The sequence below is a fragment of the Passer domesticus genome, chromosome 7 (genome assembly GCF_036417665.1).
Source record: "Passer domesticus isolate bPasDom1 chromosome 7, bPasDom1.hap1, whole genome shotgun sequence".
NCBI classification, from domain to species: domain Eukaryota; kingdom Metazoa; phylum Chordata; class Aves; order Passeriformes; family Passeridae; genus Passer; species Passer domesticus.
The window spans coordinates 57,060,806-57,087,628 of record NC_087480.1 but is presented as its reverse complement, the minus strand read 5'-3'; the positions used below and the strand labels follow the sequence as shown (position 1 = coordinate 57,087,628).

Sequence of the window (26,823 nt, the reverse complement as noted above, 5' to 3'; positions counted from 1 at the left end):
GTACCAACAACGAGAAAATCCAGGGGGCCAGAAGGATTTTTTTGTCTGATGCAGTAGAGCCATTCTAACTGCTCAGCAATCTCCTTCCCTATAGGAGGCAGAATGATTTGCTGAAATTTGCTCTTTTTTTATTATTATTTTAGTTAAGCCAGGGAAGTGAAAGTTTCAGTCTAAGTTCCTCAGCCACAGCCCAAGTATGTGAGGATGTGAGATGTGTCTACTGGACTGAGATGAAGTCTATGAATGATGCACTGACAATGCCTGAGAAGGAAAAATGGGGTGCCTGCAGGTGTCCTTTGTGACTACCTGAATAAAATACTCAGTTCAGTACACTAACATGAAATCCATGCTTATAAATCTGAGAAAGAGACACACAGAAGAACAGGAAAAGTATATTTAATTTTCTATTAAACTTCCAACCAGAATACATTTTCCCAAAACAGAACTTAAAGCTTTTACATAACTGACAAGAATTTCATCATGATCAACACCAGATTTTACCAGGAGAAAACAGGTAACATATTGGTTATTTTCCCTCTCTGCTCTCCTGGCAAATCTAATCTGTTTTCAAGGTACAGTATTATCAAATCCTGTGAACCTCAAAGCAGCATTCTAGTTCCTGCTTACTTCTGGATATTTTGTTTATTTTTTAATTCCAAAGTAGTAATAAGAAAAGTATTTTATAGCAAATTCCTAAAACCTATTCTAAAAAAATGTTGTTAGAGATCCCCTTTACAAGATCATTTTAATGTAAGCAGCAGCAAATTGGAGAGAATGGGAGTCTGAGAGCATTTGTATGATCTGCTATTACAGCCTTGAAAAAATGCAACTCATTTCATTGATATGCCAAGCTATTTATAACTTTCCTCTCTTCCTTCCCAACTAACCTCGACAATAGTAAGCAGCCTAATTCAGCTCTAATTTTTACAAAATTGTCCATATTGATTAGAACAAAAGCTGCCACAAAGCCCCACAATGTACCATTTGTGTTAGTGCCTCAAGCTTTGCCATAGAGAATCCGATGGAATTGTTAAGAGATTTAAGGTCTCTAACCACAGAATTTAGGTGAGAGAGGTCCAATCAAACCCAGCCTGTGCCATATTATTGATAATGTCTAGTTTGATTCTACTTTTTCGTCAAGAATATCAAGTACTGACTATTTACTCTACTGAGCTCAAAGTTTAGCTTTGCCTGGCTGAAGCTGTAGATTCTGAAGTTTCATTGCCATGCCCATGTTCCCAGAAATCTTCAATTTGCCTTGAAAGAATGCCTGAAAAGAAAGAAAGATTTTGTGAAATGCAGTACAACATATTATCCCAAATGCACCCCTCCAGAGTTATGGGTTTTTATGGATGAGCAGTTTGGTATTTCCAACAGTTCTGGCACCTCCAGCAATGAATGCATTGTCTGACTGCAGAACAGCAAGCTGAGAAGTTGTTTTCTTATTATATTTTGATACCTAAAGAGAATAAACTGTTTGTTTCTCAGATTATCACAGCCATGGGTGTGTACCTGGAGCAGGCAGAACTCCCCATGTTTGGGTGGTGACTGCTCACAGCAGGCAAGCTGATTATTTCAACTGCAAACAATAAAGCCACAGTGACAGCAGGTGCCACAACTGATTTCTTAGCTCAATCCTCCTCAGCCTTAACTGGCTTTGTTCCTGATCAAGTCAATTTTACAAATGTCTGATTGTGAAGAAGACATGCAGAAAATTTGGATTGTTTCTTCCAGACCTTGTAAGGAGATAAAACTGCATGTACCAAAATATCCAAAAAGTAGATGTAAAGCTGGAGTTGCTTCTGAATTTTCTACATGTATATTAGAACATTTCTATAATGTGTTTTATCTTAAAATTTCTCCTAGACACATTTCAGTTTGCAAAATTTACCCCATGATTACCAGACCAAAATCTTGAAACAATTTCCCAGAGCATTTCAAATTTGGAAGCGCAGAACAGTAACTTAAAATTAATTTAAATATCTGGTTTACTTCTACACTATGACTGCTTTTGGTGTACAGAGGAATAAAAAAAAAAGAAATTAAACTAACCAACCAAACAAAAACCCCCCAAACTCACCACCCAACAATGAAAAATTAGTCATTTAGTGGATGCTCACCTCAATTTCTACTTTTCAGCATCAAGATGACTCCTTACACTAATGTCAGCTATGGGGATAAAGCCCTCCAAAGAGAGGCTCACATTCCTTCTTTGTTATGGCATGTTGCAAAAACTGGATTGCCCCTCTTCTCTGCAAACCAAGCACTATTATATCTCCTTCTGGGATATAACACAGGACACACATCCCTGTTCTTCCTGAAGAATCTCACTTTGGGTGATTTGTTCAGAGCACACCAAGAATTGCCATTTTTCAGATCAGCCATGGCAGTTTTGGATGAAAACATTCAAATGATTTCAACTTAAACACATTCAAAACAAACCAATCAGTGCCTGATCAGGTCATCTTTGCTGTACTTACTGTCTGAGGGTTCATTTTGCCAGTCATGAGTGCCAGCAGATCAGTGTCAGCCATCGTGATTGTACAGTCTGCCTTCTTGTCTGCAAGACAGGAGCAGAATGAAGAGTCAAACTGAGAAATGAAACACTTCTAGGAGCTGTGTGGAGCATCCCTTCAGACCACAGGTCAGCAAATGATACCTGAGGCATGTACAAGCAGGAGCCATGAAAAAAATATCAGCAAGAGGCCACCCAAAGCCAAGAGGCAGCTGGGACACCTTGTAGCACAGACCACCCCAACACTGAAGAAAGATGGGTCTTCCTGAAAAGCTAAGCAAATTCATTCCTTGAAAATAAATAATAATCTACTTGTATCCAGACAGAATGTTCATTGCAAGCACTGATAATCATCTTTCAGCTTCATCAAGCTTATATTTGTTAGTATGAAGATCAGCTTGGAATAGATGAGTTTTCCCCTGTGACACTCTCAAGATATTCATTACTGACATTTCAGGCATTTCCTGCCCTCTCCTTCCATGGGAACAACATGTGCATTCTGAAAGCATTCATTTGAATTAACTCAAGTACAGAAGTTTCTAGGATCTTCTTACTAAAGTAAGCTGGAAAATTATTTTAATAAACTCTGATATAAATACTGATATGTAAACCCAAGGGCTAAAACCTGCATACATTTTTTCCTACACTCATCTTATTATTATATTGAAATCTTTGGTAAATTGTTACCTATGCAACAGAAGACTGTGGGCTTCTTTTTGTAATAACATAACAATGAATTTCTGAATCAAATCCCCATCATGTTTTTAATTAAAAGTTTGTGATGCAGGTTCATGGATATATCAGATTTTGAGGACTGGCTCTTGTCTTTATTGGTTTTTTCTCATTTTCATTACTCAGGTGTAGGACTTCAAATTTGAGACAAGACATTTTCATGGCAAGGGTACAAATCTTGTGTTCTCAATATTTTTATGGGGCTCCTCAACAACACCCAGTCTCTTTCTTATTTCTGCCTTTTTCAAAATGCAACTTGAAGTTTATGTCAGCTGGTACAGCACTGAAACCAATCAAGTTTTGTTGCTTAACTACCTGCAGAGGAGAAGTAACTTGACAAGGCAGACCAGTTTACTGATTGCCAGTGTCTCCAACAAAGCAGCTGAAGAAACAGCTACAGATTACATTTTTGGCCCAAATTTTAAGGGGTGAGAGCAACAAAATCTCTGAGGTTTGATTTTCACTTTGTTTTTTCCATTCTGATTCCTGTGAAATCATATGACAGATCTGCCTGTAGCCTCTAAGAAAATACACTATTATCTCTAGACAGATTCAGAGTAGAAGCTGTTTAGTTCTTGGTCTGAAACACCACAGATTAAAAGTGTCAGTAATAAGAAACGTTTAAAATTAATGTAGAATTTTTGGTCATGGTCATGACAACCTTGAAGAGAAATGAGTCTGTATTCATTAGTTTTATGTGTGTTCTGCAATGACATAATAAAAGAGCACTGACCTGAATTAACTGCCACAGAGCCTTTGCCATTTTTCACATCTACTATCCAAGTTGCTTCTTTCCCATCAGGACCATCTTTAACTTTGAAGGCAAAGACTCCACCAATTTTCTTAACAAATTGCTCTCCTTCCTGTAATGACCATGGAATAAGAAAGTAATTTACTTCAACATAACTTTCAGTTAGTCTTAATTTAACAGAAGTAATTAAAAAACCTTCACCATTTCTACTAATATAAAAATATCTATTCCCTCCATTAGACATCATTTAAACAACCACCAAAAAAATCTAAACAAACAGAAAAAACTCAAACTATGACTATCTATATTGAAATCTATTAAACTAAGAACAGTCCTAATAGCCTTGTCCTGACATAAGTTTGACAAAATGCAATTTCTTCTTCTAATTACAGTTAAAGAGCAAACACCTAACACCAAGCACAAAGTTTGTTTGGTTAGTTAGCAAGCTCCTCATCTACAATCTAAACTTGCCTCCACTTATGCAGGTAGGAACTATGTGGAAAAAAGGTAACTTAAAATCATAGCACAGTGTAAAAGGTTTCTTTTACAAATAATTGTAAAAATTCTTTTACGAAGAATTGAAAAATTACAAAATCTAAATCTGTAGCATTTGTTTTAATGAGCAGTCCTGAAGAAGTGGTAGATGCTGATACAGTCCCAACAGGTTTCACACACATTCTGTTATCAATTAAAATCCTGTTGTAGGTAAAAGAAGTAGTCAGATACCTCTTGGAGCTTCTTTTCAATCTCTTTGAAGACCAGGTGTGCTTTAAATCCATCAACAGCTGCACTGAGCGGCACAGCTGCAATACGGCCGTTGCTGAAACAAAAACCCCATTAATTTAATCACTTTCAATCACATTTTCAACATCTTCAAATGATCACCAATAGGCCTAACACCAGCAAGAAACATTTCAGCAGTATAAAGCAACTCTGGTATCAAAGTGAAACTTGCTCTCTTGATAGCCTGAATTACAATCACTCCAGATATCTGCATGTTCTGTGTGCATGAACTGAAGATTAATTTTATCATGGAAGTAAATCATTAATCTTATTCCTGATACTCTGGAATACTCTGCATGGCCTGATTGCAACGTGGAACCCAATTCTTGATTCCTGCAGGGGCACACAGAGCCAAAGTACAGAGAAATGTCCAAAGAAATGGCAATTCAAGCAGCAGGAGGAACAGGTTCACTGCTATTACCAGCTCCTGGCAGCAGAGCCCAGAACTGTGGTCAGGTTTGGTACTGCTAACGTGAAAGGAGACACATCCATTTTGTTAAGAAACCAAGGCTGTACTAACAGGATGGAAACTGTAAGATTCAGAAAAAGCCACCAAACAAAAAGCAGAACTGTTTCAAAAATTTATACAAGTCCTGCTGCCTTGATGCCTGTTCTAGCCAGCTATTACTAAAGCCACAGGCTTGATCTACAATCAGTGACTAAATGTACTGCAGGAAACTGGTGTGAAGGATCTTCATAAACATGGAGTTTCACCACCTTTCCCTTAATTACACAATGCACATCATAACTCAGTTACATAAGGGGTGTCTGAGCACACCAGCCACACTGCTCCATTCCAAAGTCTGACACACAATGGTGCAACTCCCTCCAGGAGTGTCAGGGATCTCCCACACAGAGCCTTTGGGACAACTCAAGGGCTTAAGCTTCTCTAGAATAAGATGAAATGAGTGTTGCTAAGATTTCTCTGGGTTGAGTTGTACTAAAGAAAGTATTTTCAAAATTCTGAACACCAGTGAAGGTGAAATGAGCCATAGTACATCAGACTTAAGTTTCTTCAGGAGAAATATTATCTGTACATGAAAAACTCTCCCTGACAGGAAGGACTACTTCTAGCAGCACCTCAAGGCTGATGACATAAAAATAGCAACATTTTCCATAGAGTGACAGCATTTTTAAAGACAAAGCTCAAAGCAATGGGAAAAAGTGTACTCCCTGTAACAGTCTTTTCCCTTCAGATGTAAAACTGTGCCAACACCCACTGACAAGTCTTGTGAGCATGTTTGAAGAGAATCCATGAGAAGACATATTTTTCCTCACATGCTACAACCTCTTATGGATTAAAAAAGAGACATTTATCACTCCTGACACTACAAAAAAATCACTTCTGCAGCCCTTCAAATTCAGTGGCTTCTCTCATCACCTCTTCCACAGGTTATACTGTCACCTCCCAGGAAGTGCACAGGTTTAGCTGAAACAGATGTTAGAAATATGAGCTGGGAGTGAGGGGTGTGTTTCTTTCTGAAAGGCCAGTGTATGATAAATTCTACTGTTCACAGGTTTTCAGAGAAAACAAAGCACTGGGATAGAGTTTTAAAAGCCATAACACCCATAATAAGCTGGTCAATCTTTCTAAGGAAAGCTGGAAGTGAAAATGTAAAGGGAACTGTATTGTAAGCCTCCCCTGAAATACCAGAATAATACAAATTTTAAGTGTTTTCTCTCAATTCCTGTCCATTTGAGCACTGAGCTACAGCAGAGTGCAGACAGCTCCACAGCAGTGTTCTCTCACTCTGAAACAGGCTAGAATTGCAAGTGCAAAATCCGTAGCCAGTAACACCCCAGAATTCTAAGGAATTACAGTAACACATCAAACACAGCTGAAAGCAATCCTTCACAGAGCTAAACCAGTAACAATTTTAGCAGTGAAAGCAGTGGCTTCTCTGTTCCCACGAATGCCTTGCTGGTTTTAGCAAACACCTAGTTTCAATTAATTAATTTTAACGTGGCCTGTTTTACTCTTGGAATGGTTTTTATTTGGTGGCTTTTTTCCTCCGAACATCACTCTTGAGCTATTTGCACAAGCCAGCCTGAGCTTTTCAATAACTCAGTGCTCAGTGTGTGAGTTTTAACCTCAGCACAGACCTGCAGTGCAAGAGCGTTCAGTTTACAGGGCAATCTGCCCCTTGAGCATAATAACTAAATAATAACTGCGAACCAAGCGTGTTTTGAGGGCGCAGGAAGCACGGCCAGGCCGGGCCAGCAGCGCTCTGTCCCTCCGGAAGGCCTGGCGGGGCAGCCCGCGGATCCCCCCGGCGTGTGTCGGCCCCGGCTCACCTGCTGTCCCGGGGGAAGCCCATCCTGAAGAGCGTCACCACCACGGCCCCGCCGAGCCCCAGGTTGTGCTGCAGCGCGACCTTGGCCCCCGGCACCTGCCGCCGCCCCGCCTGGCCGCGCAGCTGCCAGCACAGCTCCGCGCACTGCGCCAGCCCTGAAACATCGAGCGCAGAGCCCGCCTCAGCCCCGGCCTGCGGACTGCCCGCGGCAACGGCATGTCCCCGGGGGACCCAGAGGAAGGGGAACCCCTCCGCATGGCAACCCGGAGCTCTCTGATCACTCTGATCATGGTCACCCTCGGTCTCGCCCCGCTGTGCCCTCAGCTCTCTCTGCGGGCAGGGCCCAGTCCCGCCGCACGCACAGAATCACGGATTGAACGAATCACAATTCATTCAATTGGAAAAGAGCTCCGGGACCATCGAGTCCAGCCTGTGACCAAGCACCGAGCTTGTCAGCTAGACCCGAGTGCCACGGCCAGTCCTCCCTTCAACACTCCACACCTCCCAGGACAGCCCGTTCCAATGTTTAAGCATCCTTTCTGTGTCAAAATTCCTTGGATGTCCAGCCTAAACCTCCCCCAGCACAGCTTGAGGCTGTATCCTTTCATCCTGTCTCTGGCTGCCTGGGTTACAACCCTTCTTCCAGGGAGTTGGAGAGAGTGAGAAGGTCCCCCCTGAGCCACTTTCTCTCCAGGCTGAGCCTCCCCAACTGCCTCAGGAATTCCTCACAGGGTTTGTGCTCCAGACCTTCCCCCAGCTCCACAGCCCTTCTCTGCACATTCCTCACACTTTTCTCCTTTTCCCCCATCCCTTCCTCTCCCTTCCCCTGGATAACTGCACAGGTCTTTGGACAAGGCACAGAAGCAATCTGCATTTCATGCACAGAATTGTACATGCTGCCAACTGAAACGTTATGAAGGAGTTAAGGAGTTTTAAAATTCCAGTCACAGATGAGAGTGAAGAGGTTTCATTCACATCCTCTCAGCCTCAAGGAGAGGGTGTGTACTGTGGTGCAGCCTGCCCAGGAATGGTTTGGATATTTCAGAGGATTTACATGACCCTTGTTAAGTATATAACTGGCCTCAAGACTGTTTCCAAGGGAAATGAAGCAGACAGGCTAAGACTTGTCATTTTCTGCATTTTACTGACTCTTCCTCCATCCCATGGCACTGGAGAAGCAAGAATGCCACTAAGTGCCTCTGCTTTTATCACCGTGTAACTGACAAAAATTACCATAAACCTGGCAATGCAATACTCCCACCCTGTTACAGATATCCAGTCTCATTTATCTGGAACCTTTTCCTCCAAAGCTTTCCTAACACTTCCCCTGGCCCCCACACTTTACTGCTTAATGTATCCCACTGTTACTACTGTTCACATTCAGATTTGGTGTTTCTCAAGATTTCATCTTCTCCAGTTTTCTGATAGCTTCTCATTTCCAAACAAGGAGGGTCAATTATCTTCACAAATCCAGCACATTTTGCCCAAGAGCAAACTCATTTAGAAACAAGCACAGTAGTTTAAAGAAAGAAAAAAAAGAAAAAAAAAAAGGAAACCTATGTTGCTGGGAAATGGTGACCAAGTAGTGAGCAAATATTTTGACATCCAAGACTTAACAAAATAGGCTTCTAGTACAGCTAACAATGGTACAGGCTATTAAAAAATAAAGGCAGTAAAAATCTCCAAAACCAGAATTTTAAAGGATGACATTGTATTAGACTAGTTATTCAAATACTATTCAGAAGTTGTACTATTGAGCAATTCTTTAGGAAAGGTTAAACTGTGTTAACCTGCTCCAGCACTTTGGAAAGAAGACTGGGAAGAAGTTTTGAGGCCCTCAGTTTCAAGCACAGGTGGGAAGCACCTGCCTGCTCAAGAGCTGTATCTCTTATCTAATGGGTGATAAATGAAGAGGTTTAAATGAAATGAAGAGGTTTTGCATACCTGTGGCACCAAGAGGGTGTCCCTTGGAAATCAAGCCACCACTGGGATTAATAACCCATTTTCCTCCATAAGTATTGTCTCCTCTGTCAATCAGGTCACATGCTCTTCCTACAAAACAGAATTCATGTAAGAAAAATGTTCTTTTTTTTTATTTGTGACTTTTCACTTCTGCTGTAACTTACCAGAGATGCTGCATGTCAGTCAAACCACAGGAAATGTTACAGCTCATATTTCACAAAGAGCAAAAATTGGCCAAACTACATTAATGAGACTTGCTTATATCATTGGAGAAAGCATAACATGAAGTGAAGTATTTGGTACAGAAGTGCAGCTGAATTGCTCTGTTGGTGTATACAGCATTATGATATAATCAGTATAACAAAGCTATTTATATTTTGTTCATAAAGCTGCAGTGATAATTACATTTTTTGTAAGTTGTATTTTGTGACCCCCAAGACTTGAAGGTGAACACCCAGCTGAACACAAACCCTCACCACAAAGGCCAACTAATGGTACCTTGGGTTGTATTAAGACATCAAAAAAATGAATAAAACTACTCAGAAGACTTATGTTCAGAACTGTTTAGCTTCCCAGACTACAGACAATCCTCCCTTTTAACCAGGCTCTTACTCATTTATTCTTGTACCAGCTTCTCCACCCTACATTTTTAACACTGAAGTGTAAAAAAGATCCGTCATGGTTCCATGGTGCCATTAAATGAGAATACCAGGTTAGATTTGCCCATCTAAATCCACAGTGGTTTATGCAATTTCATTAATCTTTATGCCTCATTAGTCTATCATTCCAAGATGACTTTCATATTCTATGAAGACCAGACTGACAAAGGGTTGTGAGAACAGCACTATTAAATAACCATGCACAAGGCTAATTAGCCAAATAGACAAGCACCACCAGGATTATTCTGCATCAGTTAAAAGAATGAACCTAAAGAGCTTAATGTACCTGTTCAAATATGTCCAACATTTACCACTTTTGCTGCAGATACCATAAAAACCACAGCAAAAATGGCAGTAGAAAGCAGATATTCAAAGGCAAACACATAAGTCTTCCTGGAGTTCCATAAATGTCTGTTTCAGTAAGAAAGCTCAGACTTAATATACCACCTAGTGCCAGAATATGGTATTTCCTCACAATTAGTTAAAAACAAACTAGAGAAAGATTATATCAGATGATAACCTATGCAAAACAAGAATATGTTTACAATTTAAATACATCATGAACTGAAATAGCAGTTCAATGCATTATTTATTTGAAATAATTAAAAACCCTCTTCAGCAGAAAATTTTAATGATTTTACTTACATACACAGAACTAAATTCCACTGCCATTTAATTTGTTGTAAATCCAGCAAATTCACTGGCATTAAACTAATCTGAGCATTGTTACACAGTTGACTTTAGATGCACGTTGACAATGTGCCAATAACTCTGAGGCAAAGATGTTTCAAAGACCAGTGACTTGCTAAGGCCCCCCACAGACAATTCTTGTCCTATATTTATCTTCTTAAAAGGAAATACACAGATGGAGGAAAATCTTGGGGTAAGGTTATGATAGAATGCAGCTCCAAAAAAGGAGCCTAAGACTGAGATCACAGGAGTTCTTAATTTGGGTATTCGTGGTGATTTCCATTTTAATAAAACAATTATCTCCATTGCTGCTATTACCTTCTGGACACAGTCCCAGAGCTTCATAGGTGATGAACTCATTAACTGAGAAGCAGTCATGAAGTTCAATCACATCAACATCTGTAGGTTTCAGCCCTGCTTTTTCAAAACATTTTTGTGCAGCATTTTTAGTCATGTCATAGCCAACCTGAAAAAAGGAGAAATTCTATGTTAAAATATCACTGCAGAAGTATAGCTCACAGTTTTAACTGTGCTTCTATGAATCTTGTCAGTGAAAGAAGGAGATGTTATTCAGATTTATTTTAATGCATCACATGTCAGAGTTTGATATCCATAAAATAAAAATTGTCTAGAAAGAAATAACATTCTCAGGCCTATTGCTGGCATGCAAAAACCTTCCTGGGGAATATCCTCTATTTCCTTAACCTTGATCACAACCCATATTGCTCCTTTGCATGACTCAGACCAACAGCCTTGAAACAAATCCTCAGACTGTCTTGTTACCTTTTTCTATGATCCACCTGATTGTTTTCAATTTCATTACTATTATAAAGAGAAAAATGAAAGGAATTTTCTTTTGCTGTTTGTTTAAAAAATAGTCTGTAAATAATTTGTTAAAAACTAGGTTTCTGATAGCCTGTTTTTAAGTTCCTTATTGTCATTCCACAATCACACTCCTTGCTTATTCCATATCTGTCCAAATGAAACCAATTTTACATTCACCACAAAGCATAATATGTTTGCTCACTGACATGAAAATGTTTATAGCATCACTAGGACTTGCAGGTACTTAAAAAAACCCCAAACCCAAAATCAAACAAAAAAACTTCCACAAAACACCAACCCAAAACTACAAACAAAAAAACTCAGAAAAACCACCCCAATGAGTACCAGGGACTACAGAATTGTAAACCTACCATCTTCATACAACTGTTTCCTTCAAATGTGCTTGGATAATCAGTAGCCATCACCTGTGCTAGAATTTCCACAGCTTTAGGCTGCAATTTATGCCTTCTCACAAACTCCTCATTAGCCAAAATTGCAGCTGCAGCACCATTTGATGTTGGACTGATTGAAATAAAAATAATGAAGTTATTGTTCTAAATCAGTAATGTCCATCTTCATTAGACTGTTGATCTTCCATAGATTTCTCTTTTAATACAAACCAAAAAACTCAACAAACAACCCCACTTTATTTGGCTTATACCACTGAAACTATAAATTCTATCAATGCTTACTGGACACTTTCAGTAATATTTATACCAGACATTTGAAAATCATTACATCAAAATAGAAATGTGTCATTAAAGCTTTTCAATTTAGGACAAATCAAAGCTTCCACTTGGCTATAAAAATATATATATACCCTCCAAAAGGGCTTAGGAAAGGCTGAAGAGAAGAATCAACACTTAACAGTGATGGATGCACATTAGTAAAAGAACAGAATATGAGAACTCCAAAGTACAAAACTTATTTCAGCTCACTGTATTACACTGAGAGCAAGTATCTAGTGCTTGGTCATGACAGATTTTCCACATTCGTTTTATTTATTAAAAGTTTACTTAAAGCAATCTGTAAATTATAACTGACACACAAACAGACTTTATTCAAATAGATGTCCTACCATATTTGTCTTAACATCAAGATCTATTTCATAATGCAAAGTCCTCTCCTTACCAACACTGTAAGACAGTCAAGTAATCAAAAATTTTGCGAGAATGCAGAACTTCATCTAAGGTGTACTCCTTTTGGAACTGGGAATACCTAAGGAAAACACACAGATGCCATCTCAGATTGAGCAGTACACATACTAATATCACACTATTAGGCAGCTATAGAGCTCTTTGGTATATATACTAAAGAGTATATATACTCTTTACAAAGTATAAGGCACTGAACAGGGAATTAATTTTTCATATATTTGTAGAATTATTTATTTATTTATTTTCTCATTCCATAATAACGAACATATGCTGAAAACATTCTGAATGTATTCTAAAAATACTATTTTGTTGTGCATGAATTTTTTTTACAACCAGGGATGTTGACTGTAGAGGCAGAGTTGACTATAGAGGCAGAGTACGTGACTCACGGGTTGTTGGTTGAATGGCTGTGGTTCTTCCATGCAATTTTTGCAAAGTATTCTGGATTTGTCCCTGAAAAGGGGAAAAAACTCTGTGTTTAAATACTTTGTTTGCTTAAACAGTGCTGACATGACAGTTTAAACATTGTGTCAAGAATCTGACCTTTACAAGCATCTTTACAAGAGACGCACTGTTATGAAGACTTTCCTTAGAACCCAGCTGAGGTTTCAAAATTAGATAAAGACTACTAAACATGGCTGAGTTTCAGCTGACACAACAACCCACTTGAATATTTAGCACTCACATAAAATCACAGAAAACAAGTGCATTTTATTTGATGTATTATTCTACTACTGCAACTTAAATGACCATTTTCCTATCAGTGCAAAACAGCTGCAGTGAAATTGTAGAGTCTAAGTCTACATTTGTTTTCATATAATAGGCTAAAAGAGCAAATAAAAGATGCACAACAGGCCAGGCTGTTACCTTGGAGCCAGTTCCCTCCCTCTGGTCAGGGGGTAGCAAACAGCAGAGGCAGCAGCCATGTACTAGGTATTAAATCAAATCAAATACCCAACAGCTTTTGCCAAGCAGTTCAGCCCCATGCCCATCTACCTATCCTAAGGCACAGGGATAAAATGCAGGGAGTTGTGCAACCTTAATGCTACCATTTCTTAAAACAAAATCCTATTATTTTAAATCCCTTCATAAAGTGGAGACAACTAAAAAAATATATTTTAACAGACCATATTTCTCCATATGTTCTTTGCCAGCACTTGCAAACATCTGAGGTGCCACTGGAGCACTTGCTAGGCCATATTTATTTATCATAATTTCCAAATGTTTGTCCATAGGATTAGTTCTGTCTGCAAACTGAAAACAAATACAAAGCAAATCATAATTTCCTTTTTTTTCAACATCACCACAAAACTATCACATATTTCAAGCAAATGATAGGTTTTTCTAATATTTTAACAAGTCCCTGGGCAGTATGCTGCACTTCAGTGACATGATCAGAATTACTGTTAATTTCCCAGCTATAAAAAAGTAAATAAGCAGAAAATGCTTGACATTATAACCACTGCACTGATTCATGACAAGAACCACTGCTACATGATTTGTATCACAGTCACTATTTTCAGCAGGGACTTTAGGTATTTTTCACCTCACTTAAAATCCTATTGTTTACATAGTTTCATGTTATAAAATTAACACTCCAGTAGTATTTTCAATGAAGCTTAGATGAAATATTGTAAAGCATGTTAAAAGATAACTCTTTCTCATTTTTATCACTTGCTAAATTTAATGTTCTTCACCCAAACCTCTTGAATATATTATCGAATTTGGCAGTTCTGCAGTTAAATGACATATGGGCTCTAATATTGCTTGCCTTAAGGCAAAACACAAACAAACCCACACACACTTCTCCAGTAAAAACAAATAAGAGTCAAGAAGCCCTTAGTTTTTGGGAGAGTGTGTTAACAGGTCAACCAAATAAGACTCTGGGTCTTCTGGTCTGATGCTTTCTTTGATTTGCTGTGCTGTTTGAGAAAGACACTTCAGTTACTCAAAGTTTCAGCATTTTATCTGGCATTTTCCTTTTTCCCCACTAACCCAGCTTTTAACATAATCTTGGCAAAATACAACAAACACGACACATGAATTTTGCATGAAATGTTTTAGATTGTAGTTTTTACGGTATGTCATAGCTGCCATCAGAATCACAGAACTCATGAAAAGATTATTTAGATCAAATTAATGGTTTCTTTTATCATCATCTACAGTAAAGCAAGTGGTGTTATTGACAATACATCTCAGAGTATGAGGAAATATATCTCACGTACAAACACAAACATATCAATTGTTTCAGACACTTACACCTGAAGCAAGAGATCCTTTTGCCATCCTCTCAAAGCCGAGTGCCAGAACACAGTCTGCCAAACCTTAAAATAAAATGTGTGGCTATTTAAAGCACAATGTGATTATAAATTACACTAGGTACTAGCAACTATTCCATTACAAGACATGTACACAAACACCTACCAGCTGCTCTTCCTTCCTCCTTCATTTTTGAAAGAGTCAAATTAAGATGGACAAGATATTGATACAAAGATATTGATACCTAAGAATAAAACATCACTATAGGACTGGAGTTTATTTTTAACTGTCTGACAGCAACTTCCATAGACAGCCAAGCATTTATGTCTCAGCTACAAATACTAAACAATCATACACAGTGTTACTATGGTTGTCATTACAGAAACATCAGCATCAGTGCAAGAAAGTATCAAAGTCCACAAACGAACTGCACAAATAGGAGGAAATACTAATCTGACAGTTCAAAGCATGGTCTGCCAGTCTGCTCTCTCCCCTCCCTTCCAAAAACCTGTTAGTTAAACACTTGCATCTTAAACACTTGTTTAATATACAGTTGTTAAACACTTGTATAAACTTCAAGCTAAAAGAAAAAAGCTAAGGTTTTTAGCAGATTCTTCTTTTCATCCTGGAGAATGTGGTGCCTGCAGTACTATAATGCCACTTGTTCTGCACTCCTCCAAACAATTATTGCAGAAACACGTAACTGGCAGAACTGACTAGCTTCATACAGCTCGTGACACAGGAGAACATAAGTACATCCTCATACACCATCCTACTGCATGCCAGACAATCCCTTAGGTGCACAGAGCAAAACAACCCACCTCCTTCCACAAGCTGTCTGGCCATGAACAAAGCAGTGGCTCCAGTGGCACAGTTGTTGTTAACATTGATGATGGGAATGCCAGTTAGACCCAGACCATGGTAGATTGCCCTCTGCCCAGAGGTTGAGTCACCTTCAAATAGAAACACAACATTAAAATAAGGTACAAACTCACAAAAGTTTTGCTTTTGCTGCCAGGTATGTGCAGTGCAATTAAACTGTAATCCTGAACTTCTGAGCTGTCACCTTAAGTATGGCTCTCAGGTATCCACAGTAAAGAACCTCAGAAACAAGATGAAACTCCTCAGATTTTAAAACCAGAAGTTTGTCCTGCTTCTGCTTCACAGTCTGTGAATCAAAGGCACATAACTGGACTGGAAAGAAGGGCTTAGAGGTGTGGCTTGGGAGCTGCTCGAGGTATCACAGCAGACTGACCCTACTTCAGTGGCCACAACACAGTTGTTAATAGAGAACCAGAAGGGAAGTAAATAGAAAAATCTTTTTGGAACAGAAATAGATTTCCCCTTAATAAAAAGCTTATTGATGCCATTCCTCATACTTTATCCACACAGAAGTCTGCAACTGTCACAGAAGTCTCATCCCAATCAAACAATACTCACCATAAACATAACCCACACATGCCTGCTTCACTGCTGAATAAGGAATCCCAGCATCAGCTAAAGCTGCCTGGCCTAAAAAACACAGTTGAAAAGTTGGAAAAAAAAATTAAAATTGAAGGTAAAATTTTTAAAAAAACAGCTCTCACAACCATAACAAGCAAACCTAGAGTAGTATGCATGAGTCCTGCATTCACAGATGAGAGTTGTAGAAATTCCTCATTATCATGTGCAAACTGTTAATATAGTCTTGCACCTCATAAGGACAGTTTCATACTCATAACGACAATTTCACAGTATTTTGAGTTCTGATCAAGTTTCTTTTTCATTCAATTTCAATTGATTGAATGAAAATTTCATTCAATCAATTCTGTGCTCATGCACTGAGGTTGTTCATCCCACTGAGAGTAGGTTTTCAATAATATAGGTAAGTATTCAATTATTTAAGTGCACAATTCAATTTTAAGCCATCCTGCTAACTTCAGCCTGGAAGGGCTGACCTGGACAGGTCAGTTGTGGATTTGCTGAAAGTGGTCTGAGTTTTAAATCTGCTTTTCAGATGCATCTATTTGTTAAACAGTAGCTTTGCCTTCATATATGTAATAAAAATATTGGCTGTAAGACCTAAAAAATAAGCATCAGGAATCAAACAAAATGCTTTATTACTAAATTACCTGCTTCTTTAGCCATGTCAGGATAATCAGCACACTTCTCACTAGGCTTTGAAAACTGGCAAGAGAAAAGGAAGGAAAACAAGCTGAGAATAAATCACAGTGATATTAATATTTTGCTCAAATTGGTATATTTAAAAGCTTTACATTTAATTTAGAATAAGTTTTAAATAATGCAAAAAAACGTAATTTCATTGACCCAAAAGTGCAGTTACAAAATCTTTAAAACTCCCAAGTGCCGCTGCCAGACCCTGCAATGGCTAAAAGGAGAAAACAGTGCAACTTTATGGGAGCTGAGAGCATTTCTAGTCACTGTTAAAGATGATCCATGACTATGGAGATGGACAATAATCCTGTCCAAAGCCTGTGGGTGGGACAGAGAATAACTAATCTTCACCAATTCATCATAAGATTCACTAAGGCTTTGATAAATACTTCCCCTTCACTTTTTTTTTGTTTGTTTTGGGTTTTTTTGGGGTTTTTTTTGTTATAATCCTATTTGCAACAAGAAAATGTTTGTTCTTTGTAGAGAATTTATCATACCTTACTCCTCACCATTGAAGTAGAGGTGGCATTTCTATTTTCTTTGCAGTGTGACCACCACAAGTACATGTGGTTTGCATTTTTACATCACTAACATAAAGTATCACTGCTAAAATAAATCCTCATGCTAACTACTTATAATCCCACAAATTATTTGATGTCCCCTGTGAGCAGAGGAAAGTTAATTTGCTGCCTCCTTCTGCTTATGTTTCTGACTCCAGCCATTTGTACCACTTGGCTGTACTTTCTGCAGTGCCTCCTTTCATTAATTTAGACAGAGAACCTATATAGCAAAGGTCATAAAAACAAACAGGTGGTGAGTTGGTCATTGTAGAAATCTGTAAGAGTGATTGCTGCTGCTTGGGAGGAGAAGAGAGTATTGACTATTCCTCAAGTTGTAACTGAGATGATCCATTTTGAAAATGCAGAGCACTGGGGAACTGACAGTTACACACAGGAAATGTGGACTGTTGCTGTGAGAAGATATAACAAATTTTAGCAGTCATTACATCATTAATGTTAATCAAATAGAAGCAATACAGTCCTAAAAGATTCCATTGTAAAATACTTAAGATTCAGTATGGTGTCTGACAGGTTTTACTTGTCTCTTCCATGAGGACATCACAAGTGAGCTCAGTAACTTCTATTACTACATTCTGTGATCTAGTTCAATACACACAATTAACAGAATTGCCTTTCAATTCCTCCTCTATCACACTGCATGCTGGAGGGGTACCCACACAGCAACAAGACAAAAAGTTATTATTTAAAAGGTGACCATGAGAAGGAGTTTCTGATCACTCTGGCAAATATCAAAGGTGTCTTAAGATTGATCTATCAAGACAAAAATTATTCTTTTACTGCTCGTCTTTGAAAACCATAAAATCGTTTAGGTAGGAAAAGACCTTGAAGCTCAAGTCCAACTGTTTCCCCAGCACTGCCGAACCCAGGCTGCCTGCTCCTAGGTTTGACAACCCTTTCGGTGAAGGAATTATACTTAATCCTAATTCTAACCTTAACCATGCCTTGTGGAAACCTGAGGCCAATTCCTCTTGTCCCATCACTGTTATCGGGAGAAGAGCCCCAGGCCCACGCGGGTGCACCTGCTCCCGGGGAGCTGCGGGGAGCCGAGCGCGCCCTCACCACCCCAGGGCGAGGAACAGAAAGGCGCCAGGACAGACCCTGCGGGGCCCTGCCCGGGACGGGCCCTGGGCCAGGGGCTGCGGGGACGCCGTGCCCGCTGCAGGGCTGCTGTATCGACCCGCTCTGCGGAGCACCACGTTCACCTTGGCCGGGGTCCGGCCTCCCCCACACGCCGAGCGAGGCTGAACTTTGCGCGGAGCCGCTGCCGCCGGGCCGGGAGCGGGCTCTGCCGGTGCGCTCCCGAGCTGCCACCGCGTCCCGTGAGGGGCTCCAGCCGCGCCGGGCAGGGCGCGGGCGGCTCCCGCAGCACCTTCCCCTCAGCGGACAGCCGGGGGCCCGCCGAGGCCGGCCTGGCGCGGGCCGTGTCCCCCCGCGCACACACGGGTGCCGGGGAGGGCGGCGGTACCTTGGTCATGCCGACGCCCACCACGAACACCCGGCGCTGCATGATGGCGATGGCGGCGGAACGAGCGCTCCGACCCCGCTGCTGCCGCCGCGTCCCGCGGGCCCTCAGCGACACCGGGGCGGGGGCGGAGCGAGAGAGAGGGGCCGAGCCCCATGGAGCCGCCCCTTAAAGGCGCAGAGCCCCCTTTGCGGCACGGGCCGGGTGTCCTTGTCCACAGCGCGGCCATGGCCAGTCTTACAAACATCCCTGCTTATATCCCCGAATTCCCCCTTCCCGGCGATTAGCAGACGTTTTCCCTAAGCGGAGGTGCAATGAAGTTAGCTGCTTCTCCAGAGAGGGGCAGCGAGGATGCTGAAGGGTCTGGAGTACAAGTCCTGCGAGGAGCGGCTGAGGGAGCTGGGGCGCTCTGGAGAAAAGGAGGCTCGGGGGGCCCTTCCTGCTCTCCACAGCTCCTCACCCTGCGGTCAGGCGCTGCTCCCAGGAAGCAAGGGACAGCATGGGAGAAATGGCCTAAAGTCGCACCAGAGGAGGGTTAGGTTGGACGTTAGGAAGAATTTCTTCACAGGAAGGGTGCATGGGCTGCTCAGAGAGGCGCTGGAGTCACCATCTCGGGAGGTGTTTAAGGAAAGACTGGATGTGGCACTCAGTGCCATGGTCTGGGGGACAAGGTGGTGATCAGTCATACACTTGATGGTCTCAGAGGTCTTTTCCAATCCATTTGATCCGGCGGTTCTGTAACTCTTTTCATCCAGAGACGTCTTTGTGGAGGGTACTTGACGAGATCGTTCTCTTTTTCTGAAATGCTGCTTGTTACCTACAGATTTATTTACAGTGAGAGCTGAACACCTGACCCTTCATCAACTCACGCTTCCCTTCAATCACCCAACTTCCCCTTCCCTCACTCCGTCATCCTCGAGGATCCCCAGGGCTCGGGCAGAAATCACCTCCTGCCTTCCGCGGACCCGGCGGCATCCCGCACAGCCGGCGCCAGCTTCAGCCAAGCTTCTGGCGGGGCTGTTTGCGGCGGCGCCCTGGTGTCCCACCCCTCAAGCCGGCTGTGTCAGGGCGGTGTCAGGGCGGTGTCAGGGCCGTGTCCCGCCGACGCCGCTCCCCGGGAGGCGGGGCGGGCGCGGTGCCGGTTCCGGCGGCGGCCATGCTGCGGCGGTGGCGGGCGCTGCCCGCGGCGCTGCGCGGGGCGCGGGCCCGGGCGGGCGCGGCCGCGGCGCCGCGGGGCGCGGAGGTGCTGCTGAGCGCGGCCGGCGGCGGTGAGTGCCGGGCTCGGAGCGCGGCCCCGCTCCTGCTGGAACAGCCCGGCCTGCCGTGAGCGTGGCCCTGCGGTCCCAGCCGAGCGGGGGGGACAGTCCTGCCGAGTCCCGGGCGCTCTTTGTTTTGATTTCAGTTGTGCCTTGATACTTTTTTTCCAAGAATGCTGCTGCAGAATGAATAGCTAGATACTTTTTTTTCCTCTAAAGTTATGTGTGCATGCGACCCCAACGCAAGAAGTTCTGGTTTGCATACTTTAGATTTTTCTAACAGCATTAATGGGCAGTGATAAAGGTAGGACAGGACCTTGACGCGTCTGTGCACGTTTATCCATGAGAGCCCCGAAACGGTGTGAGGTTTGGTTCAGATTGCCATGGATTTACTTTCTGCGTAACTGTTGCAGGAGTTTATAAACAGTTCTTGGCATTTTGCTGGTTACAAAGACATTAGGCAGTTACCAGCTGTACATTTCCTTGGCTGGTTCATTTCCAGCTGTACATTTCCTTGGCTGGTTCATTTCCAGCTGTACATTTCCTTGGCTGGTTCATTTCCAGCTGTACATTTCCTTGGCTGGTTCCCGCTGTTCACCTGTGTCTCCGTTCCAGTGGGACACATCTCCGTTCAGTAGCTGGCCACTGCCATAGGCAGAGGAATAAACAGAGACCTTCCAGCAGGGCAGAAAGACCAAGCAGGGCAGGTGCAAGGTACAGCTGTGCACCTACAGCACAGCAACAGCATTTTCCAATGTTAAGGCCTGAGAAGTGAGCAGAAGTCCAGACAGGAAATAGAAGTTTTTTTCTCTCCAAAGCATAGAGAAGCCGTTGGATAATAATTTACAAATCACATGTGCAAAGGAGATGTAGGTAGATGTTGTGGTTTTATTTTTCTGCTTGGACTTAGGAACTTTGAGTAGAGTCCTTTCTGCTGATGAGCTTATAATGTTGAAATTAAATGGAGTTCACTTTCAAAATAGTTCTGGAACGTGAACTGAATGTGACCTGTCTGTGCTGTTCTCATGCAAACAGCAATCCCAAGAGAATGGTTTCCTTCATTAGGGAATGTACTTGAACGCAGCAAGACTGCACAATAAAAATTAAATTAAATAACAGTCAAAGGAGAAACCTAAGATGGATCATTTGGGTTTTGGTTTGTTGTTTGTTGTTTTTTTTTCCCATTTCTGCAGTGATTCTAAGATATATGTTCTTGGATGTCCTGATCATTTTCTAAAAGTCTCCTTACTCACAGTATTTTACAGGCCTACTGAATTTTACAGTTGTTCTGCATAACTGGGTTTTGTAGACATGGTGTGCCAATTCCAGTTTTAAAATAACTGATTGTTTTAGAATATACTTTATATGCATTTTCAGGAAGGAGAAGCAGAAGCAGATATTATTCCCAGTTGAATTACTGTCAGAGAACTAAATGAAGTATAACTGAAATTGTCTCCTATTACTAAGGTATTGCTGAAATCCTAATGAACCGACCCCACGCGAGAAATTCACTGGGAAAAGTATTTGTAAATGAAGTGAGTATGGGCCTGGCCTGTGAGTGTGTTTGGAACCATGATCAATAGCTAACTACAGTGAGAACAGTTGTGGGAAATCTAAAAAAAAACTTATCTCATGATGATGGGCAGTGGGAAATGGCATTGGGGTAAGACAGGTGAACCTGGAGAAAAACAGAATGTAACAGTTGCTGCCTCAGATGTGGACAGAGATACCTGGGTTATTTAAGTAAGCTAATTTCAGTTAATTTATTGAAGTTAACTCAGATGCAAGTTAATGTCCTTACTTGTGTCATTACAACAAAAGCATACTCATTGTCACACCTTAGCAGATAACTGTTCAAGGATGACACATTCTAGAGAAAGTGGTTCATGGCTGGACAGGAAGGGAAGTTTTAAGTAAAGCAAAGGTTCATCTCTGAGTGGAAAGAAAAAAGAGATGGGGAAATGTGTAATTCTGAATTTGCCATGGAAAAACCTATAGGTTCCCTGACATGATTTCCATGAATTTTCTGGTGCCTGCAGGGAAAAAAACCAAAACACTTCTATCATAGATTAGGAACTTGGTATAATTTCAGTGTATGTGCACATCCATGTGCCTAAATGTTTTCTTCTCCTGCCTGCACTCCCTCCCCTGTAGCTGTTTGGCGCCCTGGAGCAGCTCCGCTTCGATGAGCAGGTGCGTGTGGTGGTGTTCAAGAGCCAGGTGAAAGGAGTGTTCTGTGCAGGTGAGTGGCAAAGGCTCTGCAAACTATTCTCAAAAAAATGTGGTGGCTCTTAGGGCTGTGTGCCAATCAGATAATGCAGCTGAAAAGCAGAAAAGCAGTTGGACATGAGTGTAAGAAGTAAAAATAAATCTGTCAAAAGCGCACAGAGGGGCACCCTCGTTACTGCTGCACCCCAAATGTGCCCACTCCAAATTCCACAGACCTTACTTAGCTGGAATGCTGTATCTCAAGACTTTTCAAATGGTCTGTCCTCTGAGAGGGACAGGAGGGAACATTTCAGACATCTTTTCTTGGATTCTAACCTTTTTCTCCTTTATTTAGGAGCAGATTTAAAGGAACGTGCACAGATGGACGATGCAGAAGTTGGAGAGTTTGTTAGAAGACTGAGAAATCTTATGGATGAAATAGGTAAAGGATTACATCAGTTGCAAAATGTATCCTAGACCACTTGTAGCGAAACATTTAGAAGTGCTGTGGGAGGGGATAACCAGCAGGTTATCCACTAGGAGTAGCTTTCCAAAGGGCTTCAGCTTATGCCTGAAAGAAAGAGCCAATTAGAATTAAATCCCAGCCATCCTGCTGCCCCTCCAAGGACAAGATGTGTTCTTATGCACAACACAGCACATACACACCTATGTAATAAATACCTGCTCCAAGAAAGCATTTATTTATTCCACACTTCTGTGGAATCCTTGGGAGGCAAGTGCTGTGTTGGTTGTCCCACTTCCAGTACATGTTCAGAAACACTCAAAATGTGGCAGAGACCTAAGAACATGGATTTGAATCTCTGAATGGATTTGCTAAATGGATTTGTGCAGTGTCAGGAGGAATTGTATCTACACCTCCCTCACCTCCCTTTTCTTTGCAAAATAAATATGAGCTTCTGCAATTAATTTTCTTCCCCTATCTGCTCTCACTAGAAAGAAATAGCAAAGTCAAATCTGTCTGAAAGACCAATCAGAATTGCAGTAATTTTTTGAAAATGGCAGGAGCAGTCAGAGGGGTGGTTACAGCAGAGAAATAGCTCACCTCAGAAATTTGCCTGCGTATTTAAAAAAGCATCAAGCAGCTAATCTCCAGATACATCAAGCTCCTCAACTATGAGGTAACCTAGTTAAACTGTGTTTACTGTTCCTGTTTTCAGGAGCCTTGGCTAACAAAAGCACCACAAAAACCTGAGTGTTGTGACACGGCCTAGGGATGGTGTCTTTTCTTTGGCTGTTTAACTGCAACAGATAATATTCATGTCATAAATTTGTAAGGAGAGGACTGATCCTATTTTGCACTGCAGTACTTTGTTTGCAAGCTTCTTTGCATGGAAGAATCACATTTTGCGTTCTTACAAAGAAGGGAGAAGTACAATATCATTTTTACTATTTCCACACCATTTGTGGGAGAAGAAAAAAGTCCTTGAGCAATTCTGAACCTAAAGCTTTAGAACGTAAGGATTTAAATTCCAGGGCCGTGTGGAACAGAACTTGTGGAACACAGCTGAGCAATCTCTGCTCTCTCCTGCAGCTGCCCTGCCCGTGCCCACGATCGCGGCAATCGATGGCTACGCCCTGGGCGGCGGGCTGGAGCTGGCCCTGGCCTGCGACCTCCGAGTGGCAGGTTTGTGTTCCTCACTGCAGCACCTCCTGGGAACTGATGGCTGCATTTTAAAGAGAACTGACACACGTGACAGAGGATTGTTAATGGAATCCACAAGCTTGAGAGAAATTTAAGAGAAGGTTGTACAGAAATGGTGACATTTAGTTATTTGGAAAGTAGTTCCTGTGCTTAAAAAGTAAAGCCTATGTTTAGGTAAGATTAGGATTCCTTTAGAAATCTATTTATTAGTAAGACTGAATAGTTATAGTAACCTAATACTGTAACAGATATATACTGATCAGATACATAGATCTAACCTTCCCAGCTTAAATCAGTTTGGGTTGGAAGACTTATTTCTTCTGTTTCCATGCTTCTATCTATTATATTTTATCTAGCAGGGACGTGAGGTTCATTTTGTGTAGCTAAAATTGCTACACTGGGGTAAGCAGACTTGAGAAAGACATGGAGTAAGTACTGTACTATTCAGACTTTCTGGCTACCTGGAGAAATGGAGTTCCAGCTCAGTATTGACAGTTTCTAATTTTATTGATCAGTTCAATCTGGAAAACTTCTAGTTATACAAATCAAAGTGTATCTAACCTTACATTTATTTTTTTAATAGCTTCATCAGCTAAAATGGGCCTTATTGAGACCACACGAGGACTTCTGCCTGGAGCAGGTAACCTTCATTAAATCTTAACCTTCATTAAACCTTCATTAATATTCATTAAATCTCACTTTCTCAGCTGTATTGTAAATATTTTTGCCATTAGAGTGTGTTCTTGAACACTTGAAGTGTTTTGAATGTAAATTAGAAGTAGCATCTAAGGGTCACGAAAGAGATCTATGAATCAAGAGTTCTGTCTCAGACTTACTCTGAATGTAGGAAAGTCCCTTTACACATCTTCTTTTTTATCAAAATACTGAAGACTTTCAGATGCTTCCAAAAATGTTAACATATTCAGCTAGTAGTTAGTAAGGAAATATATGATCCCTTTATTTTTTAAGGTTCCTGTTTTTCTAAGGAGACAAAATACTTCTGGTGCATTTGTCAGAAATGGAAAATGGTGTTTTCCCTGTTGTCCTAAGGTGGAACCCAACGCCTGCCCAGATGTGTTGGAATAGGTCTTGCAAAGGAACTCATTTTCACTGGCAGACAGGTTGATGGAGAACAGGCAGCCTCCATGGGGCTGGTAAACCACTCAGTGCCACAGAACAGCGAGGGAGATGCAGCCTACCAGAGAGCTTTGACTTTGGCTAAAGAAATCCTGCCCCAGGTAAGTGCATTGCTCATGGGACCAATGTAAAGACGGGGGTGTGCTCCCCGTAAGAGAGGGCAAACAAACACCTGAAATTCCTTTCTCTGAAATGCTGAAGTCTTGGTTCCTGATCTTTAAGCCTCTTTAAGTCTGCTCCTTTTTGTGAATGCAGTTTCTGTAGGAGCAAGTGTTAACATCCAGCTGCTTAACCCACAGGACAGGTTTAGCCCCCAGCTGCAGGACACACTGAAACCTCACACCGTGTTCATCTGTGAACTGCAGGCAACAGCAAATTGATTTTTATAAAATATTTACTAACTTACTGCAGATTTCTGTAGACTAAGATGTTATTTGGAGCAAAATAATAATATAACAATTCACCTATTATAAATCAATGTGAATTTAATTATTTTAAAGTGTTTGTTGTGGTTTGTTTTTGTTTTTAATAAAGGCACCATTTGCTGTGAAAATGGGAAAACTGGCAATAAACAAAGGAATGGAGGTACTAATTACTTTTGTTTAAATAATGAAGTGAATGAAAAGATTAGCAGCTCTTACAAATTACTACAGTAAAAACATTTAGAATAGATGAGTTATAAATTTTTTCTTTGTATCAGACATTTAAAAACATTTCAGAGATTTTAAAAGATTTCTTTAAAAATAAAAGTAAAATGGCAGAATAGGAATTTTTTTTTTCTACAGATAGTAATACTGTACTTCTAATTTGGAGTGAAGCTCACTTACTTTTGAGTGTTTGAGAGTGAGTGACTGCTCTCATTGATTTGAAAGTGTGAAGTAGATTTGAGGGCTGTGCTTCAGACAAACCTCACACCTTTGCTCTCCTTCCCAGGTTGACATTGCATCAGGGATGGCTATTGAGGGGATGTGTTATGCCCAGGTAAACTGCCTTCAGAATTCATTCCTGAAAGGAACAACTCTGTGTTAGTTATAGAATGAGTTTTACAAATGGTTTTAGTTTAATAAATTCAAAATGATGCCTCCTGTAGTTCTTCATGGCAAGTTTTGAGAGCATGCACCTTTCTCACCTAATGGAACAATATAGGCTATTACAATACTGCAATATAATGTTACTCTCAGCATATTTTAAGATGATGGAGCATGAAGATTATGGGAAAACTGTTTTCCTATATAGATCTATGTTTTTTTCTTAGGTGCTATGTTTGTGAGTTACACTACAACCCTGTCTCTTTTTTCCCAACTGCAAAACATGTAATTTTATGTATAATTGAAAGAAAAGCAATCTTAATCTTGCCAAATTAGTCAGGACTTAAAAACACACCAGACTTGTAAATGGAAAACATACCTCTTTGTTTTATTTGTTTTCTCATGTAGAATATTCCCACCAAAGACCGCCAGGAAGGGATGGCTGCCTTCATGGAGAAGCGACCACCTCGGTTCACCGGCAAGTAACGCTTCCTGCTCCCCTTGAGTTTTGGGAGATGGAGCAGGACTGAGGAGGATCCACTGATTTCTTAGGATTATTTTTATCACACCATTCTGTGCACTTAACTCCTTGCCTTGGACTGCATTTCTAACTATTCCATTGGATCATTTTTCTGTACAAATCTCCAAATAAAGATTTAACTTTGTACACCAGATCTTTAAAGCATGTTCATCTGAAGTCAGTGGTT

The 26,823-nt window shown here is 41.0% G+C and overlaps 2 protein-coding genes across 3 annotated transcripts; one reads left to right on the top strand and one right to left on the bottom strand.

Moving 5' to 3' along the window:
• Window positions 1-380: 380 nt before the first annotated feature.
• SCP2 (sterol carrier protein 2) lies at window positions 381-18,970 on the bottom strand. The gene is made up of 16 exons (XM_064428893.1): window positions 18,828-18,970; window positions 16,739-16,793; window positions 16,068-16,139; window positions 15,449-15,580; window positions 14,628-14,692; window positions 13,496-13,622; window positions 12,758-12,821; window positions 12,343-12,429; window positions 11,583-11,733; window positions 10,705-10,852; window positions 9,020-9,127; window positions 7,077-7,230; window positions 4,725-4,818; window positions 3,981-4,110; window positions 2,481-2,560; window positions 381-1,270 (listed from the first exon to the last, which is right to left on the bottom strand). The coding sequence occupies exons 1-16, from the start codon at window positions 18,867-18,869 to the stop codon at window positions 1,175-1,177; spliced, it is 1,605 nt and encodes a 534-aa protein (XP_064284963.1). The 5' UTR covers window positions 18,870-18,970; the 3' UTR covers window positions 381-1,174.
• A 996-nt stretch (window positions 18,971-19,966) lies between these two features.
• ECHDC2 (enoyl-CoA hydratase domain containing 2) lies at window positions 19,967-26,788 on the top strand. Of its 2 annotated transcripts, none has more exons than XM_064428887.1 (10): window positions 19,967-20,092; window positions 21,548-21,615; window positions 22,235-22,322; window positions 22,644-22,730; window positions 23,841-23,933; window positions 24,535-24,591; window positions 25,002-25,189; window positions 25,623-25,673; window positions 26,022-26,069; window positions 26,525-26,788. In XM_064428887.1, the coding sequence occupies exons 1-10, from the start codon at window positions 19,981-19,983 to the stop codon at window positions 26,600-26,602; spliced, it is 870 nt and encodes a 289-aa protein (XP_064284957.1). In that variant the 5' UTR covers window positions 19,967-19,980; the 3' UTR covers window positions 26,603-26,788. The 2 variants fall into 2 exon arrangements, with proteins under 2 accessions (XP_064284957.1, XP_064284958.1); XM_064428888.1 differs by lacking the exon at window positions 19,967-20,092 and adding an exon at window positions 20,115-20,384.
• The last annotated feature ends 35 nt before the right edge of the window (window positions 26,789-26,823 follow it).

Coding starts and splice junctions, on each gene's coding strand:
- SCP2 (XM_064428893.1), bottom strand. CDS start 18,869: ATGCAGCGCCGGGTGTTCGTGGTGGGCGTCGGCATGACCAAG. Junction 16,794..18,827: donor TGGGCGTCGGCATGACCAAG/GTACCGCCGCCC, acceptor TTCTCTTGCCAG/TTTTCAAAGCCTAGTGAGAA. Junction 16,140..16,738: donor TGACATGGCTAAAGAAGCAG/GTAATTTAGTAA, acceptor TGTGTTTTTTAG/GCCAGGCAGCTTTAGCTGAT.
- ECHDC2 (XM_064428887.1), top strand. CDS start 19,981: ATGCTGCGGCGGTGGCGGGCGCTGCCCGCGGCGCTGCGCGGGGCGCGG. Junction 20,093..21,547: donor GCTGAGCGCGGCCGGCGGCG/GTGAGTGCCGGG, acceptor CCTATTACTAAG/GTATTGCTGAAATCCTAATG. Junction 25,674..26,021: donor CAATAAACAAAGGAATGGAG/GTACTAATTACT, acceptor TCTCCTTCCCAG/GTTGACATTGCATCAGGGAT.